Genomic DNA, 21,226 nt, shown 5'->3' on the forward strand with positions numbered 1-21,226 from the left:
CGTCCCATGATTAGGGTTTTTTCACTTTTAGCCCCATTGGTTACAAGATTCTACTTTTGGTCCCATAATTCTTAAAAAATAGCACTTTTAGTCCCATGACACTTCTGTTATATATGTTAAGCATGTGGCTATTAGAGCTTTTATACTTTTGGTCTCATATGTTACTGAATTCTCAGTTTTGGTCCCATTCAAAAAGTAGCATTTTTGCAATTAACAGCCAAGTGGGCTTTTTGATTAAACATCTAATGAAAAAGTGTCATAGGACCAAAAATGTTATTTTTTGGTCCTAAGTGAAAAGGCCCTAAGTTATGTGACGAAAAGTGTCATTTCCCCAATAGAATTTTATATGAAACGTAGATTATTATAGATGTTTAATATAAACCGTTGATTTGCGTTAAATAAAATCTAACGGTTGTAAAATAAAGATTCAAATAAATTTTGTTCTAGAAAAAAGAAATAAGTGCGTGTATTACACTACTCGAGCGAGAGGGGTATTTTGCTTCGTTTTTAAAAACACAAGAAAGTAAGTTTTTATTTTTTTTTTTAACACGAGGGGATAAATTGATATTTTTGAATAACATGGGGGTGGAAAGCATTTTTCAAATAAATAAGTAAAAATAAAATAAAATATTTAAGTGAATTAAATTAAAAATATAAAAACCTTGTCCTTGCAAAGAAATCTTGAAAGATAAAAGTTTAATCTGCAAATAAAAATATAAATTAAAAAAATAAATCAGCAATTAAAACAATAAATATTTATCAAACATTTATCTAAAGTCTATAATGATGAAAAAGAGAAAATAAAACACATGAAAACAAAATCTATAATGATGAAAAAGATAAGGTATGTAAAAGTTCAAAGTACAAAATAGATCAAAATGAGTAAGCCACAACAAATATGTCTTTTATTAAAAACAAGACAATACCAAATTGCCAACTGCATTTCAAAGTGGAAATCCAAAACCTTATCTTATGCAGGCCGATTGGAACTTATTCGTTCGGTTATTCAGGGCGTGGAGTGCTTTTGGCTCCAAGTTTTCCCTCTTCCAGAGGCGGTCATCGAGAAAATTCACCGACTTTGTAGGAATTTTCTATGGAACTCAAGGAGGGCACCAATCGCTTGGGAGGAAATATGCCATCCCAAGGAGGAAGGCGGTCTCGGTATTAGGCACATTCAATCTTGTAACGTTGTGCTCCTTGCACGCATCCTATGGAACATCCACCGCAAGACAGACACGTTGTAGGTGCAGTGGGTCAACGGTGTCTACCTTAGAGGTGCCTCGATTTGGGACTGGCAACCGAAGAAGGGGGATTCTCCACTCCTTCAACAGCTTGCTGATATCCGCAATAGGGTTCACTGCTTTTGGGTCACCGGCGACAATAATTGAACATATGACGGGATGGGCTACCACTAAGGGTCTCCAAATGTCGAAAGCATATGAGTACTTTAGGCCGAAACTTACGAGACAGCCTTGGAAAGCATCTATCTGGAAGGTTTTCATCCCACCGAAGTACTCGTTTATTATGTGGCTTGGCTTGCGCTGCAGATTAGCTACAAAGGACAGACTTGGATTCCTCCATGAGGAGGATTTGTGTTCACTCTGCATCAATATCAAGGAATCGGCCAAACACCTTTTCTTTGAGTGTCCGTTCAGCAACTACATTTGGTCCCATATCCGACAATGGCTTGGGATTAACCAACGTATGTTCACCCTGCACAGTGCGGTGAAATGGCTAAAGAAGGATAAAACCGACTCTTCCGTTCATAACAAAGCGCGACACCTAGCTTTGGCATGCACGGTCTACACCCTTTAGAAGCATCGCAATGAAGTCATCTTTGAAGACGTTAAACCCAGTCCCGAGGGGCTTATTATCTTAGTCAAGATCACAGTGTATAGGCTCCTCTTGACACTTTCACCACACGGTTTAATTGCTCTTTAAACTTTAGTGAGGGTCCTTTTGTATCTCTCCGGGTATGCCCGGAGTACTCTGTAAATATTATTGGATGAATGAAAACTTACATTCACCAAAAAAAAAAAAAAAAGAAGACAATACAATATGTTATAAATTTATAGCAACTTGTAGCTCATATTCTATTTTCTTAAAAAAAAAAAGTGATTACAAAATAAGATTTTCTCATTTATCAAAGGAGTGAAATAAATGATCTTGGTAATTTTTTCATTGTAATTCTTTATTAGAAAATAATACAGATTATAACGAAAAAAGACCAAAGTTCACTACAAAAAAAAAAAAAAATTGATTATTTCCAATACTATACATCACCACGATTTTTAAAACTTAATTCACTACTATCTAACACAATTAGATAAAATTAATACGAATATTTATTTTTTAACCACGATTAATTAACATTCGATATAGGTTTATCTATGAACAAAATATTTGCCACAGTTTTTAGCTGTGGAGAATATTATGAAACTGTGATAAATACCCTCACTTACAGAAATAAAGGTTAATAATCGTTGTGCATCCATGTTTAGTGAGTATCCACTATGATATTTTACTTTTAACTGTGATAATTAATCATAGTGAAAATCATATTTCTTCTAGTGGTTAATTACCTCATTACTCCATTTATTCGACTGTAATAAATAATATTAATTTATCATATTTCTAAAGTCATAGCAATTTATAATATAGGAAATAATTTTTTTTATAATAATATCCAGCATCTGCCTACTAAAATTAAATTACTAAATATAATTATAAACGTCCCTATATGAGTTTTTTTAACTTTTTTTTAATATAAGAGCGATGAATTTTTATTAATTAAAATAAATCGATTGCAACTACAATAATTCCTATCAACATCAATATCTAATAAAAACTATCACAATAATCATATTTTGTTCAATAACACCTATTATTACAGTAGACAACAACTCGTATTATGTAGTAAACCAACTCCTACCATACAACAGACAAAATCCCACTCATCTAACGGGATTCATACCCATCACTTCTAAAATCATAAGACTTCGACTTCGTCATTCAAACTAGGCCTCATTAGATAACTTTTTTTTAATTTATTCATCACATTCCTCATCCCTAATACGTAACCCAATCCCTATTATTGTAATTTAAGGAAACAAGTCGTTTTCATCGTTCTTCATAGTTCAAAAGTTCCTTAACATGAAAGCTCAAATAAAACTTGGACGTCCAATCAATGTTGCATTTTTGTCTTGGTTTGTGTGTACGGATTCTAAGAACTTGCCCCCATTTTTCTATAGCCCCACATTATGATTCTGTGATGAGAATTGAGTGGGAGTTATTGACAATTTGACAGTTTGGGAATCGACCAATTGTTAAATTCCTTCTATGGAAAACGTGGGAATCGTGTTTCATGTAACTATTTAGGGAGGAGTAATTTTAGTCTTCTAGATTATAGAGAGTGACATTTTGGTATGATGTGAATTGATTTTTGGAATTTAGTTACATAATTTTATAGTTTTGATAATTTTTATTTTTATTGTATGTGATTTGCATATAATCCCATAAAATTATAATTTGGGAGGTGTTGGCATTTTTAGTTTTGTAATCTAAAAGAGTTGGCATTTTTTATTCTATGCTAATTAATTTATAGGATTAAAATTATAATTTAATTGGGTCATGTGCAAGTCACGATTTAAAAAATGGTTGATCGGCCATGACAAGTCTATACTTGATAAGGTTTTGATCGGATAGGACTCAAGTTGGAACAACCCTTCGAATAAATTGGCACTGATCTGACGTGTTTGTAGTTTGAAATAAATTTGTGGATATTAAGTATTGACACGACCTTCAAGAGTTTACTCTCATATTGGTGTTCACACTTCATATCATTCTTATGGACGCTTTGAATTTCGTCCACGTCAAAGGTAAATTATAAATTATTGATTTGTGATAATTAGTAAAATGTTCAGAACAAGTCTCAATAAGAACAAAAATAAGAAGAAGAAAATTCAATATATTTGTTACATTCATACAATTTTATAAATAATTGAATGATTAACCGATTATTATTAAAAAAATTTAAATTAATCGTAAATAAATTATAGATTGAAATTTGAAACAATTGGAGCTTTGTAAATTATTTGGATAATTATATAAATTTAAAAAAAATAGGGGATGTAACTACAATTTAAAAAATAAAAAAATATGGAATATTATAAGAATTGGAATTTGGAAGCAACCTTCACCGGGTCACAATATGGAATATATACTGTCAGTTGCATTTTTAAGAAAATAAATTCGCACACACACACACATTCGAGGGTGACGGAAACGGGTAAGAAATTAGCTATAACTTATTAATTAATTAACATATTAATATTATTTGGTTAGTGTATTTATTAAATATACTTTTTATTATCCAATTTAATATTTAACTTTAAAAATTTAATGAATTTGACTATGTACACATTATTGATTCATTAAATATTATAGTCGATTAATGAAATAACTTGATTTATTATATTGAATCATTGCTATAATTGATGTACTCAATTTAAGCAGATTTATGAATAAAATACTTAATTGTATGGACCAGTGTTCAATTAAATTTCATAGTAGTAGAAATTGATAAAAAAAAATATTTAAGAAATATTATATTTATTAAAAAGAATATGAGATTTTCGTGGTAATTTAATTCAGTAATGTTATAAAAAATAATAGTTAGAAAAATATGAGAGGGTTGATAAAATAAATTCTTATGAATTAATTGAAAAATTATATATAGTAGCATAACTTTCAAATAGCATAAAAAATAATATATGTAAAATAAAATAATATCATGATAAATAACAAATAATAGTCTAGCCACACTGGAGATGGGCGTAAAACATAAATAAATATTAAAATTTAATAACAATAGGGATTATTAATTAAATAACTTCAATAAAAAAAGTATCATGAAAAAGTGTAAGATATCTACTTAGCATAGAAAAGCAACGAAAATAAGCATACAGAGTGTTAAGTTTTGAATCTGTTTAATGGAGAACATAAAATTGATAGAAATTAGCGTATCTAAAAAATGTAGAGTTTCATTATAAATTTTGTTCTCTTTAAATACAAATCTGATAGAGACCATCATCATTATATAATTATTTAAAATAAATTCAAATTAAATTAGTATCATAATCTCGGGGATAAGATTTTGGATAAATAAAAATAAATATTTAAAATATATGATGTTTCTCACCTTAGTAATAAAAAAATAAAATTATAATATTAAAAATAAGAACGGTATCGAGGTATTCTGAATAGTGAGAAATATCATGTGTTGACGACTGCACACTGGAACGGTAGGAGGTGTCATGTTCGATGTGATGTACTGTGGACCATTTGCATGAGGTGTTTAACGTGCGATTTTGCTTGATTGTTAATCGTGAAATGACATTTATCCTCATAATTATGGACCATTTGATCTTGCTTATTATATATATATATATATATATATATCAATTGTCTAATTTTAATAAACGCAAGTAAAACATTTGATTTTGTGTCTGTTATAATAGTTCAAATTTAATGAACAAATCGATAGTTTATATATATATATATATATATATATATATATATTTTCATTTAAATCGAAAGTCCATGTTTGTAAAATTTGTTCTCATATATACAATAAGTTTACCAGTGATGGTTATTACTTCATTTTACACGTTTAATTTATGCAATAACTATGTGAAAATTGTCACGTTATACAAAATTAGCATATTGATAATAAAAATCTTATCACAATCACAGTAACATTTTTGTTGACAAGTATTAATTTTTAAAGTGATCATTCTGGAATTATTTTCTTGTTACAATTAAGGTCTGAAAAGCATTTATATGTGGCCAAACAGTGAATACTTTTTTTGTGGGGTGAATAACGATTTACTCCCTCTGATATTGAAAATGAGCATATTACCATTCCTATAAAAAAAATAGCAATTTACCTCCCTACACTTTTTAAAATGAGGCAATTTACCTCTTTATACAGGGAGGTAAATTATTGTATCTTAAAAAATACAGAGAAGTAAATCACTATTTATTTTTTCATAATGGGGTAATTTGCTCATTTGCGATACCACAAGGGGGTTGCTTGCATTTTTTCTCCTTTTTTTGAGGAAAACTGAAAGCAATATCATTGTGATATTATAGATGAGTGAACTTATATTCGTCTATAAAAAAATAATAATTTATTTCTCGATATTTTAAAAATGCAGCAATTTATCCTCCTGTGTTTTTCAAAATGATGCAATTTATCTCCTTAGACAATGAGGTAAATTGCTTCATTTTAAAAATATAAGAAAGTAAATTGCTATTTTTTTTTATAGGGAGGTAGTTTACTTATTTGTAATATCACGAAGAGATAAATTACATTAAATTTAAATCCTGTTTTTTTTTTTTTTTTTGGAATTGTGTATTAGTTAATTTGTTTAACCATCCAGCTATTCAATAACAAACAATGTAATTAAATAAAATTTAATCGTAACTAATGATATTTTGAGAAAGGAGTAAAAATATTTATATTTGTATTCGAGTTTTATTATTAATGTTATTTTGGTATTTGAAGAATGGCAAATAATTCAATTGATACCTACATTTCACCATTATTAAAAGTTTGGTATTGATTAATGTTTTTCATTTATTTTTTGAATATATTTTTATGTAGTGACCATTTTATATTTTGATATTAAAATGATAAACGTTAAATATGAAAAAATTAACATGAATATATTTAATTTTCTTTTTTACTTTAGCCATTTTATTTTCATCTTTTATTTTTGATAACTATACTTGAAAATAATATTTTCATTAATTCATTATTGCTCACAAACTTTATTCATCAGTATTTATATTAAAAATGAAATCCAAAGGCATTTTAGGTTTTTACAATTTAAACTTTAACTCTTGAATTTGAATAAGTTTTTGAAATTAAATTTTAATATCTTAATTAAATTTAAAAAAATACCTTGGAGATGAATAAATATTTTATATATCTGATATTTTTTAAATGATTATTTTATAAATAAAAATAGTAAAAAGAATAACAGAATGATAAAAATATCATAATAATATTAATTATCAAATACGAAAATGAAAGTCAAATGGCCAAAATATATAAACACAAAGTATAATTGAAATTTATGTCAAGTTTTTGTGGTATATTTATTATTTTAAATATAATTGAAATTTATGTCAAGGTTTTTGTGGTATATTTAATATTTTCTTATATAATATATAACATTAAATGCGCATTACATAGAAAATAATAGAAAAAGTAAATAAAAAATTAATTTGATACTAAATTAACATTAATTGTAAAATTAGAGTATCAATTCAATCTTTTATAATTATTCAAAAATTAAAATAATATAATTATAACCTAACTCAGATATCGATATAAATTTTACGCAAAATTATTAAGAAAACATATTAAAAATAGCTAATGAAAAAGCCAAATAATTTTGTATGATTGTCTGAGTGGGGACAAAAGGAAAATTTCAGTCCCTTGGTTGCTTCCACTAAACATATTTGGGTTAATTATATAAATATTATTAAAAAAAACAAATTTTTATAAAAATAATTTATTTAAAACTATAATAAAAATACGTCGAGTCGTGGATGGACATAAATTCCTTTTTTTTTTATAAAAAAAATGCCCATGTCGTGGATCGGATCCACGACTTCGTGTTGTGGATTAATAAATTTATTTTTTCATTTTTTATTTAATTTTATTTTTTATAAATTAATTATATTCAATTAATTTTTAACAACATATTAAAATCCAAAAAATCATAATGTTAAAATTGTATTAATTTTAAAAATACAATGGACTATACAAATATAATATTTTTTTATACAATTCTAAAAAACACAATGAACTATACAATAATAATGCAAATATAAAAAATGTCCCCGTTCCACAATTGCGTTTGAGGCGTTGACACCTAGGTCTTCTTATTCCTTCTCCCATATTTTGCATTGGTTCATTTTGTACCTCATTATCATCACCATCGGGATTAATGTCCAACTGACTTGATGTTGTTGTAGAACTAGACTCCACATTATCACGATATGCACAAAATGATGGAAATAAATTGGTGGTATCGTGGTGCATATGGTTGATTAATACCAAGGTCAAGGTTAAGATGTACTTGTGAAGAATAATCTTCTATTTGGGTTGGCATATATGGAGCTGATTGAAACCAATCATCTTGTAGCGGTTGGGACATGTAATAATCTTGAGGCGGTTGGGGCACATAATAAACTTGAGGTGTATAAACTGTAGAAGGACCAGCTATATCCACCCCAACATCATGCCGTTCAACTGAACCAATAGACATTTGGCTATAACTTCTTCTTTGCCTATGGGATGTGGTGGGAGCATCATCCAATGACGAAGCAATTTATTGTGGCCGATGGGTTATGACTTCCTTGAATGCAATTCGGTATTTTGACGACCAACATATCATAATGAATCAATGGAGTACTGAAACAAGCTCGCTGCCTACCAATGACAGCAATAGTTGAGATGATGCTTCAACGTACTATCCATTATTTAGGTTTGCAAAGAGTAGTGTACTGTTGACCAACAACCAACTGCAGACAGATTTTGCATACAAGATGTTCACACGTTGGCAACAAATATTTGTTGAGCATACCGTCATCAAATACTATCAGTTTCAACAGTCCGCCTCGGTTGTTACAAGATGTTAGAACGGGCATGGACTTAATACCCATGTTGTCAAAATTGCGAATTGAGAATATTCATACGACAAGTGAACTTAATTTGGTATCCCTTGCAGTGACGTTGAAAAGGTATACGCTGCATGCATGATTAATGTTGCATCAATGGTGAAAGATTATTATGATTTAATGGCTTACAAGAATATATATTCTAAGTCATTTGACCATGTACATTCCAAAGATTATTAGAATGTCCCGGAATTTGAGTTGGTCCACGACACTACTATTCGTATTTCTATACGTCCTGATCGAAACCAAACATCACGTATTCAGAACGAGATAGATTGGCCACAAACGCATGAAAAGCAACAAACCGAACAAAGAGATTCTTCTACACAATCAAATGTGCCGGTGCGGGATTGTCAACAATAATTGTATAGTTCATTGTATTTTTTAGAATTGTATAAAAAATATACATTGTTACATTTGTATAGTTCATTGTGTTTTTAGAATTAATACAATTTTAAACTTATGATTTTTGAATTTTAATATATTGTTAAAAGTTAATTGAATATAATTGATTTATAAAAAATAAAATTAAATAAAAAAAAAATAAATTTATGTCGTGGATCGGATTCACTTGGTGTCATGGATTCGATCCACAACATGAGCATTTAAAAAAAAGAAAATTTGGTCAAGTCGACATATTTTTACTATAGGTTTTAAATAAATTATATTTATATATCTGTTTTTTAATAATATTTATATAATTAACCCAAACATATTTAATGTGTAGGTGACATATCATGAGTGGCCATGTTCCTGTGTTGCTCTTTCATAATTTGTCTTCTTGGTTACACATTTGCTAGGTATATATAGCTTTTGTATTGCGATAGTTGTAGGACAATACATCTTCTACTATAAGTATCTGTTCAATGTTTTCAAATTTTTCCTTTTTTATTAAAAAATATTTATATTGCTTATTGTATTACATAACTTTCAAGTATACGTGTCAGATCAGTATTATAATTCAACATTACTTTATGCGTCACTCACTTGATCAATACTAAAAAGTATAAGTGAATTATTAAATGGGATAATTATATCATCCTTCTCTTGAAGTTTGATGTAATTACACGTAGACTCTCTATGGTTTGGAAAATTACATCTAGCACCCCTGAAGTTGCTTCCGTCTAACAAAGAAGTCCCCCATTAGTTAAAAAATTCACTAAATTTGCTGATATTAACAAAAAAAATTAAATAAAAATTGATATTTTACCCTCGATTGACTTATTACTGACTTATTGCAGGTGAAATATTTTTTTGGATTAAACTACCCTTATAACGGTAAAAACATACCTCTTCATATGTATAACCGTGAAGACATAGGAGAGTAATTTGGTAATAAAAAGATTTATTCAATCTGCAATAAGTCAGTAGTAAGTCAATCGGGGTAAATAGAGATTTTTTTTTAATTTTTTTTTTTTGTTAATATCAGTAAATTTAGTAAACTTTTACTAACAAAATAACTTATTTGTTAGACATAATCAAATTTCAAGAGTGCTAGATGTAATTTCTCAAACTATAGAGAGTTTATAATTACATTAAGCCTCAGCGAGGAAGTGTAATTATCCCTTATTAAATTATATGTAATAATTTCATTTTGACATCACTGTATGTATATATATATATATATATATATAAGTATTAGATTAGTGTTTCCGCTTGTGCATAATGCCATTGCCAGGTATGCTGTGATATACATTGATGTTAGGTTGTTTTAGGTAATTAATATAGGAATATGATGAAGATGGTGATCATCATCTTGCTTGTTTTGGATTGAGGTTATCTATAGGGTTTTCAAATTATATTATATAATTCAAATTATTAATAATTATAACAATCAACCATAAAAGTAGTTATAATTAGTGACGAATAACTATTATTAACATAAATTAATGGCTGTACTCATACGTTGGTAGAATTCGAAAAATCCATGACCTTATACATATGAATCTCACATTCGCCAACTAAAACTAAACATATTGACGAGATGATGTACAATAAGAGGTGGATGCATTTTGAGAGTGTCTGAATCGACGTAAATTGAAAGTGTAGTGCTTGATGTGGAACTTCAGGGGACATTTAATTTTTGGTTCAAGAGCATTTACGTCGCGACCTATCTATCCATGCGATCATCTTTCAGATAATAATCTAACCCCTCCAAGTTTTCATCAAGAAGGGCCACCGTCTGACACAAAGTTCCATCGTTTCGACCATTTTTTCAAGATTTCTTATTTTTCAATAGACTTTAATTAACTTTTATATTTTTTGTTATTGTCATTTAGACCACATATTCTATGATATTATCGCTATTATAGTTCAAAATTTAGCCCGTTTTTAGCCCTCTTTGACGTATTAAAATTATGATTCTTTCTTTTAAATACCGCAAAATTCTATTTCTTGGAGTTCATTAGGAAATAAACTATTTTTTCTTTTCCAAAATCGAATTCTTTGAGAATTGGAAGCAAGTTTTCAACAATTTCTTCAAATTTTATCACTATGTTTGTTTTTATTTTCAAGTTATCATCGGGACGAGTCAAAACATAATTAATGTTTGTCATCATTCAAAAACACCTTATTTAGGTGTTTTTAACTGTTTTAGCATAAATACATGCACGTATGTATATACATACATATACATAAATATATATAAAAAAACATGATTTGACAATAAATAGTAATTTTTTGTCTCCCAAAATACAACATTAAACATAAAATACTTATTAAATTATCTCCAGAAATAAATCCAAACATACATACCATCTCTAACACATACTTATTTATATTTTTTTTCTCTCTATCTCCACAAAATACAACAAAACACTAAAAAAAAAAACAAATCCAAACGCTATATATACTGCTTCCGTTCCATCACAATATTATCTATACAGGCAAGAGGAAAGTGATGTACTGGAGATAGAGAGTTGTAATTGAAAAAACCGATACATGCGTGTACTCAGCGAATTAAATGTTAAAATGAGTTTTAGGGTTTGTAGGTGGTGGACTTTGTAGAGAAAATGATAGTGTAAGGAATAGGGACCCCAGCTCCTTGATTTCTCCAAGTGTAAACCCGTAGCTGAATATGCAGAAGCCTAACCTGCTAGAGCAGCTATCACTGACCTAAGGCTAAGAGGAGGGACTGCACAATATCACTTATGAAGGGGATTTCATAAATCTTAGGGATATTTGCGTTCTCCTCTCATTCTCAAATTTGGTATAATTACATATAGTTTTCTGGTGGTTTAAAAAATTACATTTAATATTTCTGAGATTTACTTCCGTTAAACAAATAAGTTTCGCCATTAGTCGAAATTCAGCGAATTTCCTGATATTAATAAAAAAATTAGAAATAAATCTTTTATGTCCAAATTACCTTCATACATCGTTATAAGGGTAGTTTTAGTCCGAAAGAATTGTTTGACCTGTAATAAATCAGTAATCAGTCAATCGAGGTTAAATATCAATTTTTATTTATTTATTTTTTAATATCAGTAAATTTTGACTAATGGATGAACTTATTTTTTTTAGTTGGAAACAAACCTTAAGGATGCTAAATGTAATTTTTCAAATCATAAGATATTTATGTCTAATTATACCAAAATGGAAGGAAGAAGAGTATAATTATCCATAAATCTTATCAATACATAATCAAACCTTGGTTGGAACCATTGTTACGGAGCTAGTTGCAGTACAGTTTTCTTTTCTTGGTTAGGTTAAATGCCAATTTGTCTTTCGCTAGGATCTATCAATTGATTGGCCCATAGTCTAGTTAGCTTGGGATTCCTTATGCCAATTGATTTGACATTGGTTTTGCGAGGTATAATGAGATTCATAATTTTTGTTATGAAAAATTTGGGTTTTTAAATTTGACATGGGTAAAACTCAACTTTATCATAAGAGGACAATTTTACTCTTAAAATGGTATAAAATTACGTCAAAATCCGCGCACTTTTAACAGGATTGGGTCGCGACCCGACTATTTTAACACCCAAATCTATTTTTAACTTTCTTCTGAAAACTTAATTTTATTTTAATTACTTTTAATTAAATTAATAAAGAATTAATTTTCTTTTTATAATAACTCCACCACCCCTGCATTGCTCCTTTCTCTCCGTCGTTGCCCTGCCACCCCTGCACTGCGCCTTTCTCACCGCCGTTGCCCTGCCACCCCTGCACTGCACCCTTCTCACCGTCATCGCCCATCACAGCGGAGGGCGACCTCACCCTCGTGGTCGCCAACCACAAAGACGACCATGCCGCTGTGGTCGCCCAGATTTATTTTTGATATATATATAATATAATTATATCTAATATGTCTTACAATTCATATTTAAAGCCACAAAAAATTAAAAATTCCTAAAAATAATTCAGTTGGCATGCCATGTTATTTTTCAACAAAAAATTAAAAGTTCGAATACCGAAAGACTAAATTTCATCAAATTTTAAAACTTACAGTACTTAAAAAAAATGGGTATAATTGCCGGACTAAATTAATATTAGGTGAACACAACAAACTAAAAGAATAATTTTTCCAAAGCCTAAATTGGTTATAAATTTTAATTTAGAACTCAGTAATTAACCAATTTGTTTTGGCTTTTAATCACTAATTTATTGGATTTAATGTAATTTACATCCCTGTGATATTGTAAATGAACAAATTACATCTTTATAAAAACTAATAGCAATTTACCTCCCTGTCCAAGAAAGTAAATTGCTTCATTTTGAAATATACAGAGGATAAATTGCTATATTTTTAAAAATACATAAAGGTAAATTGCTATTTTTTCTTCATAGGGGGTAATTTGCTCAGTTGCAATATCACAAAGTGGTTGCTTGTATTTTTCCCATAATTTATTCCATAACTTTTTTTTTTTTTTCTGCCAATAGAGATAAAGTAGTTTTGTACAAGAGGGTGTTTGCGCTTTCTAAAACATCTTATAAGACGTTTCGAGTTTATAAGTGTTGATAAACTTCTAAAACTATGGCTTATAAGCTCCTTCGAAATAAGTAAAGAATTTTCAACTTACTTAAAAATTTGAACAAGTTACTTAAATTTCTTCAAATTAGTTGTAAATTTGTCCTTTGAAATATATTATAAGCTCCCCGGTATTTTTTCTTTTAAATCAAACACTTTGATGGTTATTTTAAGATCAAATTTAAGGAAAAAATGCAAGCAATCGTCTTGCGATATTGTAAATGAGCAAATTATCTCCGTATGACAAAAATTAGCAATTTACCTTCTTGTATTTTTTAAAATAGAGCAATTTACCCTCTTTTGTCTTTTACAATGAATAAACTTATCTCCTCAGACAGGGGGGCAAATTACTTCATTTTAAAAAGTAAAGAAGATAAATTGCTATATTTTTTTAGAAAGATAAATTATATTATATTTTCAAAATTTAATATTTTATAAATTTTAAAAAAAAATATTCTATGAAATGTATGAACACAAAACATCTTGTACATAAGTTTAGTGAAACCATCTAAGATTTAGGACATAATCATGAGCTTTTAGAACTTGGAACGGAAAACTGAGGAATGACAAGCAAGGCCACCAACGTTGTTTAGGACCAGGAGAAGCCCACAACAGAATCTCTGCTGGTTTTGAACTCGTCTCTAATACCGCCACCAAATCTAAGTTACTTGGCTCATAAACAGTATGCTTGATGGGCCAAACCAACACACCTATTTCTTTTCTTTAAACACTATAACAATCAGTAGGTTGAGAACATTGCAGTTTTTGAAGCTACAGAGGACATTTTTTGTTTTGTTTTTGGATAAAAACTACAATCAAGATGTGCCTAATATTACCAAACTTGTAGTTAAACTTTGTCATAACAATAGGGAAATCAAGACCTAACTAAACCGTGCCGATCGATTGTACCAATTTTTTTTTAAAATATAATCGAAAATTCAATCCAGTCGGTTTTTGACTGATGCATGTAAGACAATAACATAACCACATAGGTCCTTGTTGTGCAAAATAAGAAAAGTCCTTGTTTGGGACAAAGATCCGGGTAGTTGAGAAAAAATCTGTACCAAAATAAAAAAAAAAAGGTAAAAGTAAGGTTTTTTACAAAAAGAAGTAAATTCTTCAAGATGTAAAAAACCAAAAGGAAGACTGTCAATAGAAGAGGACAAAGGCACCAATAGTCAGAAAAGCGAAGGACACCAGCTGGCAAAAACATGGCCTACAAGCTATAATGACCACAATTTGAAAATTGAGAGCCAAAATAGGTGATAAATGCAATAGCGTCATCTAAGAATAAGTTTGAAGCTCGTGTTTGAAGTAAAGAGGTTGGAATCAGATGGTGGATCATCAGAATCTTCTCCAACTCTTCAGAAAAATACATTAAGTCTTTTAATTTTTATTTTCTAAGTGTTAGGGTCTTCAATGTATGGGAATTTCCTCAACAGGCCAAGTCCTTTTTTTCATGAAAGGTTAAATAGTTATCTCCTCTGATAGAAAAACAAAAAAACTATGTAATATTTCAACTATTTTTTTTCAATAAATTTTAAGGCTTTTATTCAACCTGTCTATCCAAATTTTTTATTAAGTCTTGGTGTACTTTTACGCTCTAAAGTAGGAAACAAAATAGGGTTGTGTTGTTTATTATTGAAAAAACCAAGTGACTGTAAACCATCTATTGCGGTAGTATGATTGGAGGAAGTCCGTAACATTAAGGACTTCGAATAACTTGTGGCAAGACAGTCAAAACAAGGTATGAATTTACGGAGATTTAATTTTATGTGTGAAGCATATTGGGCATGATAATGAGCATAGGGATCGTTTATGGCTGGAGTATAGGTTTTTCCATTAAAACGACAAAATGGTCACTAATTGGGCCTAAAGATCAAAATTGTTATTATTTTAAAAGTTGGAGAACTAAAATTTTAACCTCAATATATTTAAAGATAAAAAATGAATTAATAAATTATACACTAGGACTAAAATTCTAATTATCCAGTATAATGATGTTCATAGTTATTTTGTTAGGGAAACTTGCCAACATTTAAGCTAGCTGTATTTTGTTGGGTAAAAAGAAAAAACAATATAAGAATTACATAGAAACCTACAAGGATAAAATTGACATCTCCACTATATATTACAAGTCTTATCCTATAGATATATCAAATAATTTTATTTCATATATAGTCTTATTTTAATTTAGGATAAATTATATTGACATGACTCCTGAAGTTAAATTTAATTATACAAATTATTTTATTTTTTATAAAATTATAAATATATCCCTGAGAAGTGTTAGTGTAATGCAACTCAGTGATATGTTTGACAAGTGTGTAATTATAACTCAAACTCAATAAGTGTACTTATAATTTTAAAAATAACAAGAAATATTTATATAATAAGAAATAAGAAAATATAGTAATAATTTTAGTTAATATTATCAGTAAATATATACAGCGACAATAAATTTTATTTTGTCACAATATGAATTTTAATATTTTAATAGTGATAATTATTTTGTATAAATTATAATTAGTAAGAATTAATGACTAAATATTGTATATCAAATTGTCACCGTAAACAATTAGTGACATATATATATTAACAAATATTATTATTTATCACTATAATTGTGTTATTGTCATCAAATTGGCATTATAGATATATCATTAATTATTTTTAATGATAACTTTATATAAAGTTCTTGAAACTTAAAATTATATATAATGACAATATTAAAATAAAAATCATTTAATATATATCTTTTTTCATAATTCTTTCATCATAATACTAGATTATTACTTAATATCATGCCATTAATTTTATATTTTTCTTTAATGGGTGCCGGCATAGATTTAAAATTTCGTTTATTTATACTAATATAAAAATAAAAGTTCTTCTATACTTACAAACGACGGTTAGTCACACCGTTGTATTAATTTTTTATGAAGTAAAAAATACCCTTTCTAATAAAATAACTAATTTATTCAACTTTTTAAATTTATATCAATTAGTAAATTATTATTTTTTTCTTTTTATTAATATATAATATATTTATTTAAATTAAAATATTATTTATTATATACACGTCCGTACCAACGGCTGGCCGTCTCCAAAAGTAAGTGGAGTTGATTTAAAATTTTTGTTAAGACAATCCTTCAATTCAATTTGGAGCCCGGGAAAATTTGAGAAAGACTGAATGGCGCCATTTAATTACCTCAGGATAAGCTATAAACAATACTGGCGTCTGAAAAGGAGTCTGACAAAGAGAAAGAGATGTCGAGATCTTCACGACTACAGCTTCTTGCCACCGATTCTCAGGTAAAAGAAACAAAAACCAAATTCTTTGTATTATTTGAAGCTAGATGTTCTCAGGGATTGCATTTATTTTCTCTTCTTTTTTTCCGCAGCAGGCGTTAGATCCTCCGGACTCGCTTTCGCTTCCTTCAGGTCCGTATAAGTATAATCTCTTGATATTCGTAGACTCCGAGCCGGTCTTCGGGTGCTACGTATGTGATTGATGAAATGTTACAAAGAACGTTCTTCCACTTTTCCATATATGTGTTTTCCTCTGTTTGTTTACAGTATCTCATCGTTGTGTTTGACAAATTTTTCTTTTGTTTCCTTGTGACAGAACCTCCTGATATCGGAAAGTGGTTTTCGAGCTACATATACGAGTCGCCAGAGTTGAATACTTTGGATGGTTTTGGAGATTGTAATGGGTCTGGAGAAATTTGTCTTGACGAGGAAAAGGAAGGGAAATTTGGAGAAAACTTACATGTGGACATATCTGATGATGGTTGGCTTTCTCCAGGGAAGGAATCATCAGATGGGATTGCCAAGTATGATGAATCTGTCAGGTCTGCTGCCATGGTAATTGAATTTCTACCTTATCATATAGGTTTAAGGACGGCTGTTGGTGGGATAGCTATGGTAGTTTTATTTTGTCTCCACTGGATTAGGTGAATGTAGTCAACAATCAATACATTATTGAATCTGACCTCAAATTGAAATCATACAGTTGACGTACAGTTGATTCTGTCTATTTTGATCCTTAAGGCATCAAGTATGGAGTTTGTTAGAAGCGACAGTTGGGTTAAAAAGTTACAAACTCCATCCATCAGACATGAAGAAACTATAAACAAGATTATCTGCTATAGAAAGTTACTCCCATATATTCTTATCTTTGAGTTTGATTTCACAATTGATATCTGAACACAAGTTTCCGACCAGTAAAGTAATTTTTAGATAAGAGCTGAAAATGCACCTACCAAATTTCTGGTTCAGGTTTTGACATTCCTAGAATACTTGGTTCGAAACTTCAGCTATTGAAGTGAGAGACCTCATTCATTAAAATGAAGTAATCATAAAAAGCTTATATATGTATATTGCTAGTTTAATGTTTTCGCCATATTTAGAAATGTTGGGTTATTACTTATGCCTAGAAGGTAGCCTGTGAAAGAAATAGTACTCTAAAACATGTAAAAAAAAAAAAGAACCAGTAACCAAAGAACTGCTTGGCTAACATACTAATTTAGATACTCGATATAAATGATGTGGAAATGCTAGAATAAGAACTAAAAGAATGGAGACCCTGAAGACTAACTTTTCTGTTGTGTTCCTTGCTAACTTGCTATTATGTTTCTCCACTGTCATGACCTTTGCATGGGATGAAATCCACCATTACACTTACTGGAACCTCACAGCTAGGGGAAACTGATGAATTTGTCTGCAATAGCATGATAGAAAGCTGGAGATTGAAAATCTAATGTGGGGCTATAGCTTTGTAGATGCACACTGTTATATTCATTGTGAACCTGTTACAGAATATGCTGTTTCTGACTAAACTTTTAAACTATAAATAAAATCTATTACAGACCTTTAGGAAACTTCCCATTTGATGTTTACTTGCAAGTATGAGATATGTTCTGAAGTAATATAAATAGGAACATCAAAGTATAATTGACCTATTGTTTTCCCTAAAATAGACTAGGACAACCACAGATCAGTTTTTCTAAATGATATGTTATTAATTATGCAATCCTCTTCAACAAATACTCTTCATAGTTATTGCATTACACATGTCTTCCAAACTTCAAAATTTTGTGCAACCAGAATTTTTGCATCAGACACTTCATCATCCATACTAAGAATTTGAGATACAATGCTAGTTTTCTTGCATCTCACAAATTGTAATGAACTCTTTTTGTAGGTTACTGGATCATCAGGGTCCCTTTCGTTTTGTTCAGGTATGCAGGACTCTTCTAAACATTTATGGTCCATCAAATTGTTAAATGGCGAAATAATACTCCATAATTTGAGTCCTCTTAAACGATGATTGGTTTGAATGTCTATTCTAAAGTTCCAAGGTTTTTATATTTGCCATTTTTGTCCAACTAAACTTCCCTTTTTATTGCAATTGCAGAGCCTCCTGACATTAAGAACTGGTTCTCGAGCTATTTACATGAGTCACCACCCTTAGATACTATAGATGATTTTACAATTTCTGATTGTGAAGATGGAAAGTTATCTACTACTCAAAAGAGCTGTAAAAAAGATACAAAGGATGTGATGAACTTCATTCATGTTGAAGAAAGTAGAGAATTGCTCAGTCATAACAGAAAATCAGATGTGGTTATTGAATGCACGAACTTGGTAAAATGTACAAACTTGAACGATCAATCAGTCTGCAAGGTGACATACCCTCCCTGTTTCTATATTTGTGCTGACAGTTTATGCTGATGCTGCAAGCAATATCAAGTTTTATTTTCTTCTGGTCATGCCTAGTTAAGAATACATGAGACTGAGGTTCTCACAAATTCAAACTTCTAAGATGATGAAATCCAGGTCTTCGTTCTTAGTCAAGTTTGGGCACCGGTCTTGCATATTTTGACTTATTTGTTTGGTCCCTCAAAATTGTGCAGTGGTGCCAAAACTGGGAGTTGGATAAATAAATAAGACTTCTCATTGCAATTGGCACGTGGTAGGAAAGAGAATATTGTATAGGTTGGTTGCAGATGATACTGTATTGTAAGAGTTCAATCAATATGTGATTAAGGCTTACTACAGGTGCACTTTTAGTATAACATTGAGTTATTTTAGGATAACAACACAATGCTTTCAATTTGTTCTGTTGGTACACTGACTTAAATACTTTGGTAACCAGTATATTCCAATTGAATGTGGCCATTCGTCTTGTTTTTATTTTGGGGACGAGTATAGTGACAAGGACTGAAGTGATTTATTTCCATTACCTTTTGAATTTGCTTCCTTTTCATTTATTACTCTTAATAGGAGTTATCGTGTATTAGCAGCCATGTTCTTAGTTTTATCATGTGTCTAGAAATTTCAAGTTTGATCCCAAAATGTAGGGTGCTTTGCAATATTAACCCCATACTTTTTGAAATAGCCAATAGGAGTCCCACACTTTAGGAAAATGTTGCAAAGTTAGCGGTATTGTTGAAATATTAGTCTCACACTTTCGTAAAACTTTGCAAGGAAAACGTAGAAAGTTAGTCCCACAATTTAGAAGAACATTGCAAAGTTAGTACTAAGCGTTGCAAATTTTTTACTGTGGGACTAACTTTGCAACAGTTTCATAAAGTGTGGGACTAATATTAGCTATTTCAAGAAGCATGGGACTAATATTTCAAACCATCCTATAGTTTGGGACCAAAACTGTAATTTTCTCATTTGGTATCGATAATTAAGAAAATAAACTTTTACCCTTTCTTGTTCCTTTAGTACTCTTGATTGGAATGGTTGTGTATTTGCAACCATATGCTAGTTTTGTAAGGTGTTGATGATTGTGAAGCTAAACTTTTACCTCACAATGGCAATACAACTGAACAATTTACCTCTGACATGCATGTCATTATATGTTTACTTAACATAAATTTTAATCGGCAATCTTGTGACCAAACAAGGAATCTTCATTTCCCTTGTTTATATGAATAGAAGTACAGATTCATTGGAATTAATCTTAAATGCAACTAGAGTTCTGCTATCGGAGCCTTCATACCTATGATTAATCTGTGGTTAAACATCAAGATCATGGCATGATTTGTCTGGTGGTGTTTATCTGATTGTTACCCATTCTTGATTTTTGATACTGCAACTGAGATTGATTTTTGTTTTATGTAACTTGCAGGATAGCCATGATGTTCATCTGAAGCGATTATCATGTACACCGAGTCTGTTGACATCTAAAATGGAAACAGGGAATCATGATCATGATTTTGGTGGAAAATTTGGAAATGAAGATACATATGGTAAAACTTATCACTTGAAGTTGGATTGCAGTTTGATTGACAACACAAGTCCCAAATTATTGAATATGGAGAATAATACAGGAAGTCAGGTTGGAAAATCTCTTCATAAGTCGGTTGGAACCAAGAGTTGTGTTAAAGATAGCCTAGTAAAGAAAGAACTCCATGAAATTGTATCGGCTGGGGCCTTAGATTCGAGTGAACCTAAACGCGATTCCTGGAGAAGGCCTACCGACAAAAG

The 21,226-nt window shown here is 29.9% G+C and overlaps 1 protein-coding gene across 1 annotated transcript in view; it reads left to right on the plus strand.

The window, feature by feature from the left end:
- LOC105164459 overlaps positions 16,895–21,226 on the plus strand; it is a 5,080-nt gene continuing 748 nt past the window's right edge. The window contains exons 1-6 of the mRNA XM_020694193.1: positions 16,895–17,038; positions 17,128–17,167; positions 17,352–17,590; positions 18,930–18,966; positions 19,143–19,411; positions 20,868–21,224. Of these exons, the coding sequence (XP_020549852.1) occupies positions 16,994–17,038; positions 17,128–17,167; positions 17,352–17,590; positions 18,930–18,966; positions 19,143–19,411; positions 20,868–21,224 (987 nt within the window). The 5' untranslated portion in view covers positions 16,895–16,993. The remainder of the gene's footprint in view (positions 17,039–17,127; positions 17,168–17,351; positions 17,591–18,929; positions 18,967–19,142; positions 19,412–20,867; positions 21,225–21,226) is intronic.

Source organism: Sesamum indicum, linkage group LG6, assembly GCF_000512975.1.
Source record: "Sesamum indicum cultivar Zhongzhi No. 13 linkage group LG6, S_indicum_v1.0, whole genome shotgun sequence".
NCBI lineage: Eukaryota > Viridiplantae > Streptophyta > Magnoliopsida > Lamiales > Pedaliaceae > Sesamum > Sesamum indicum.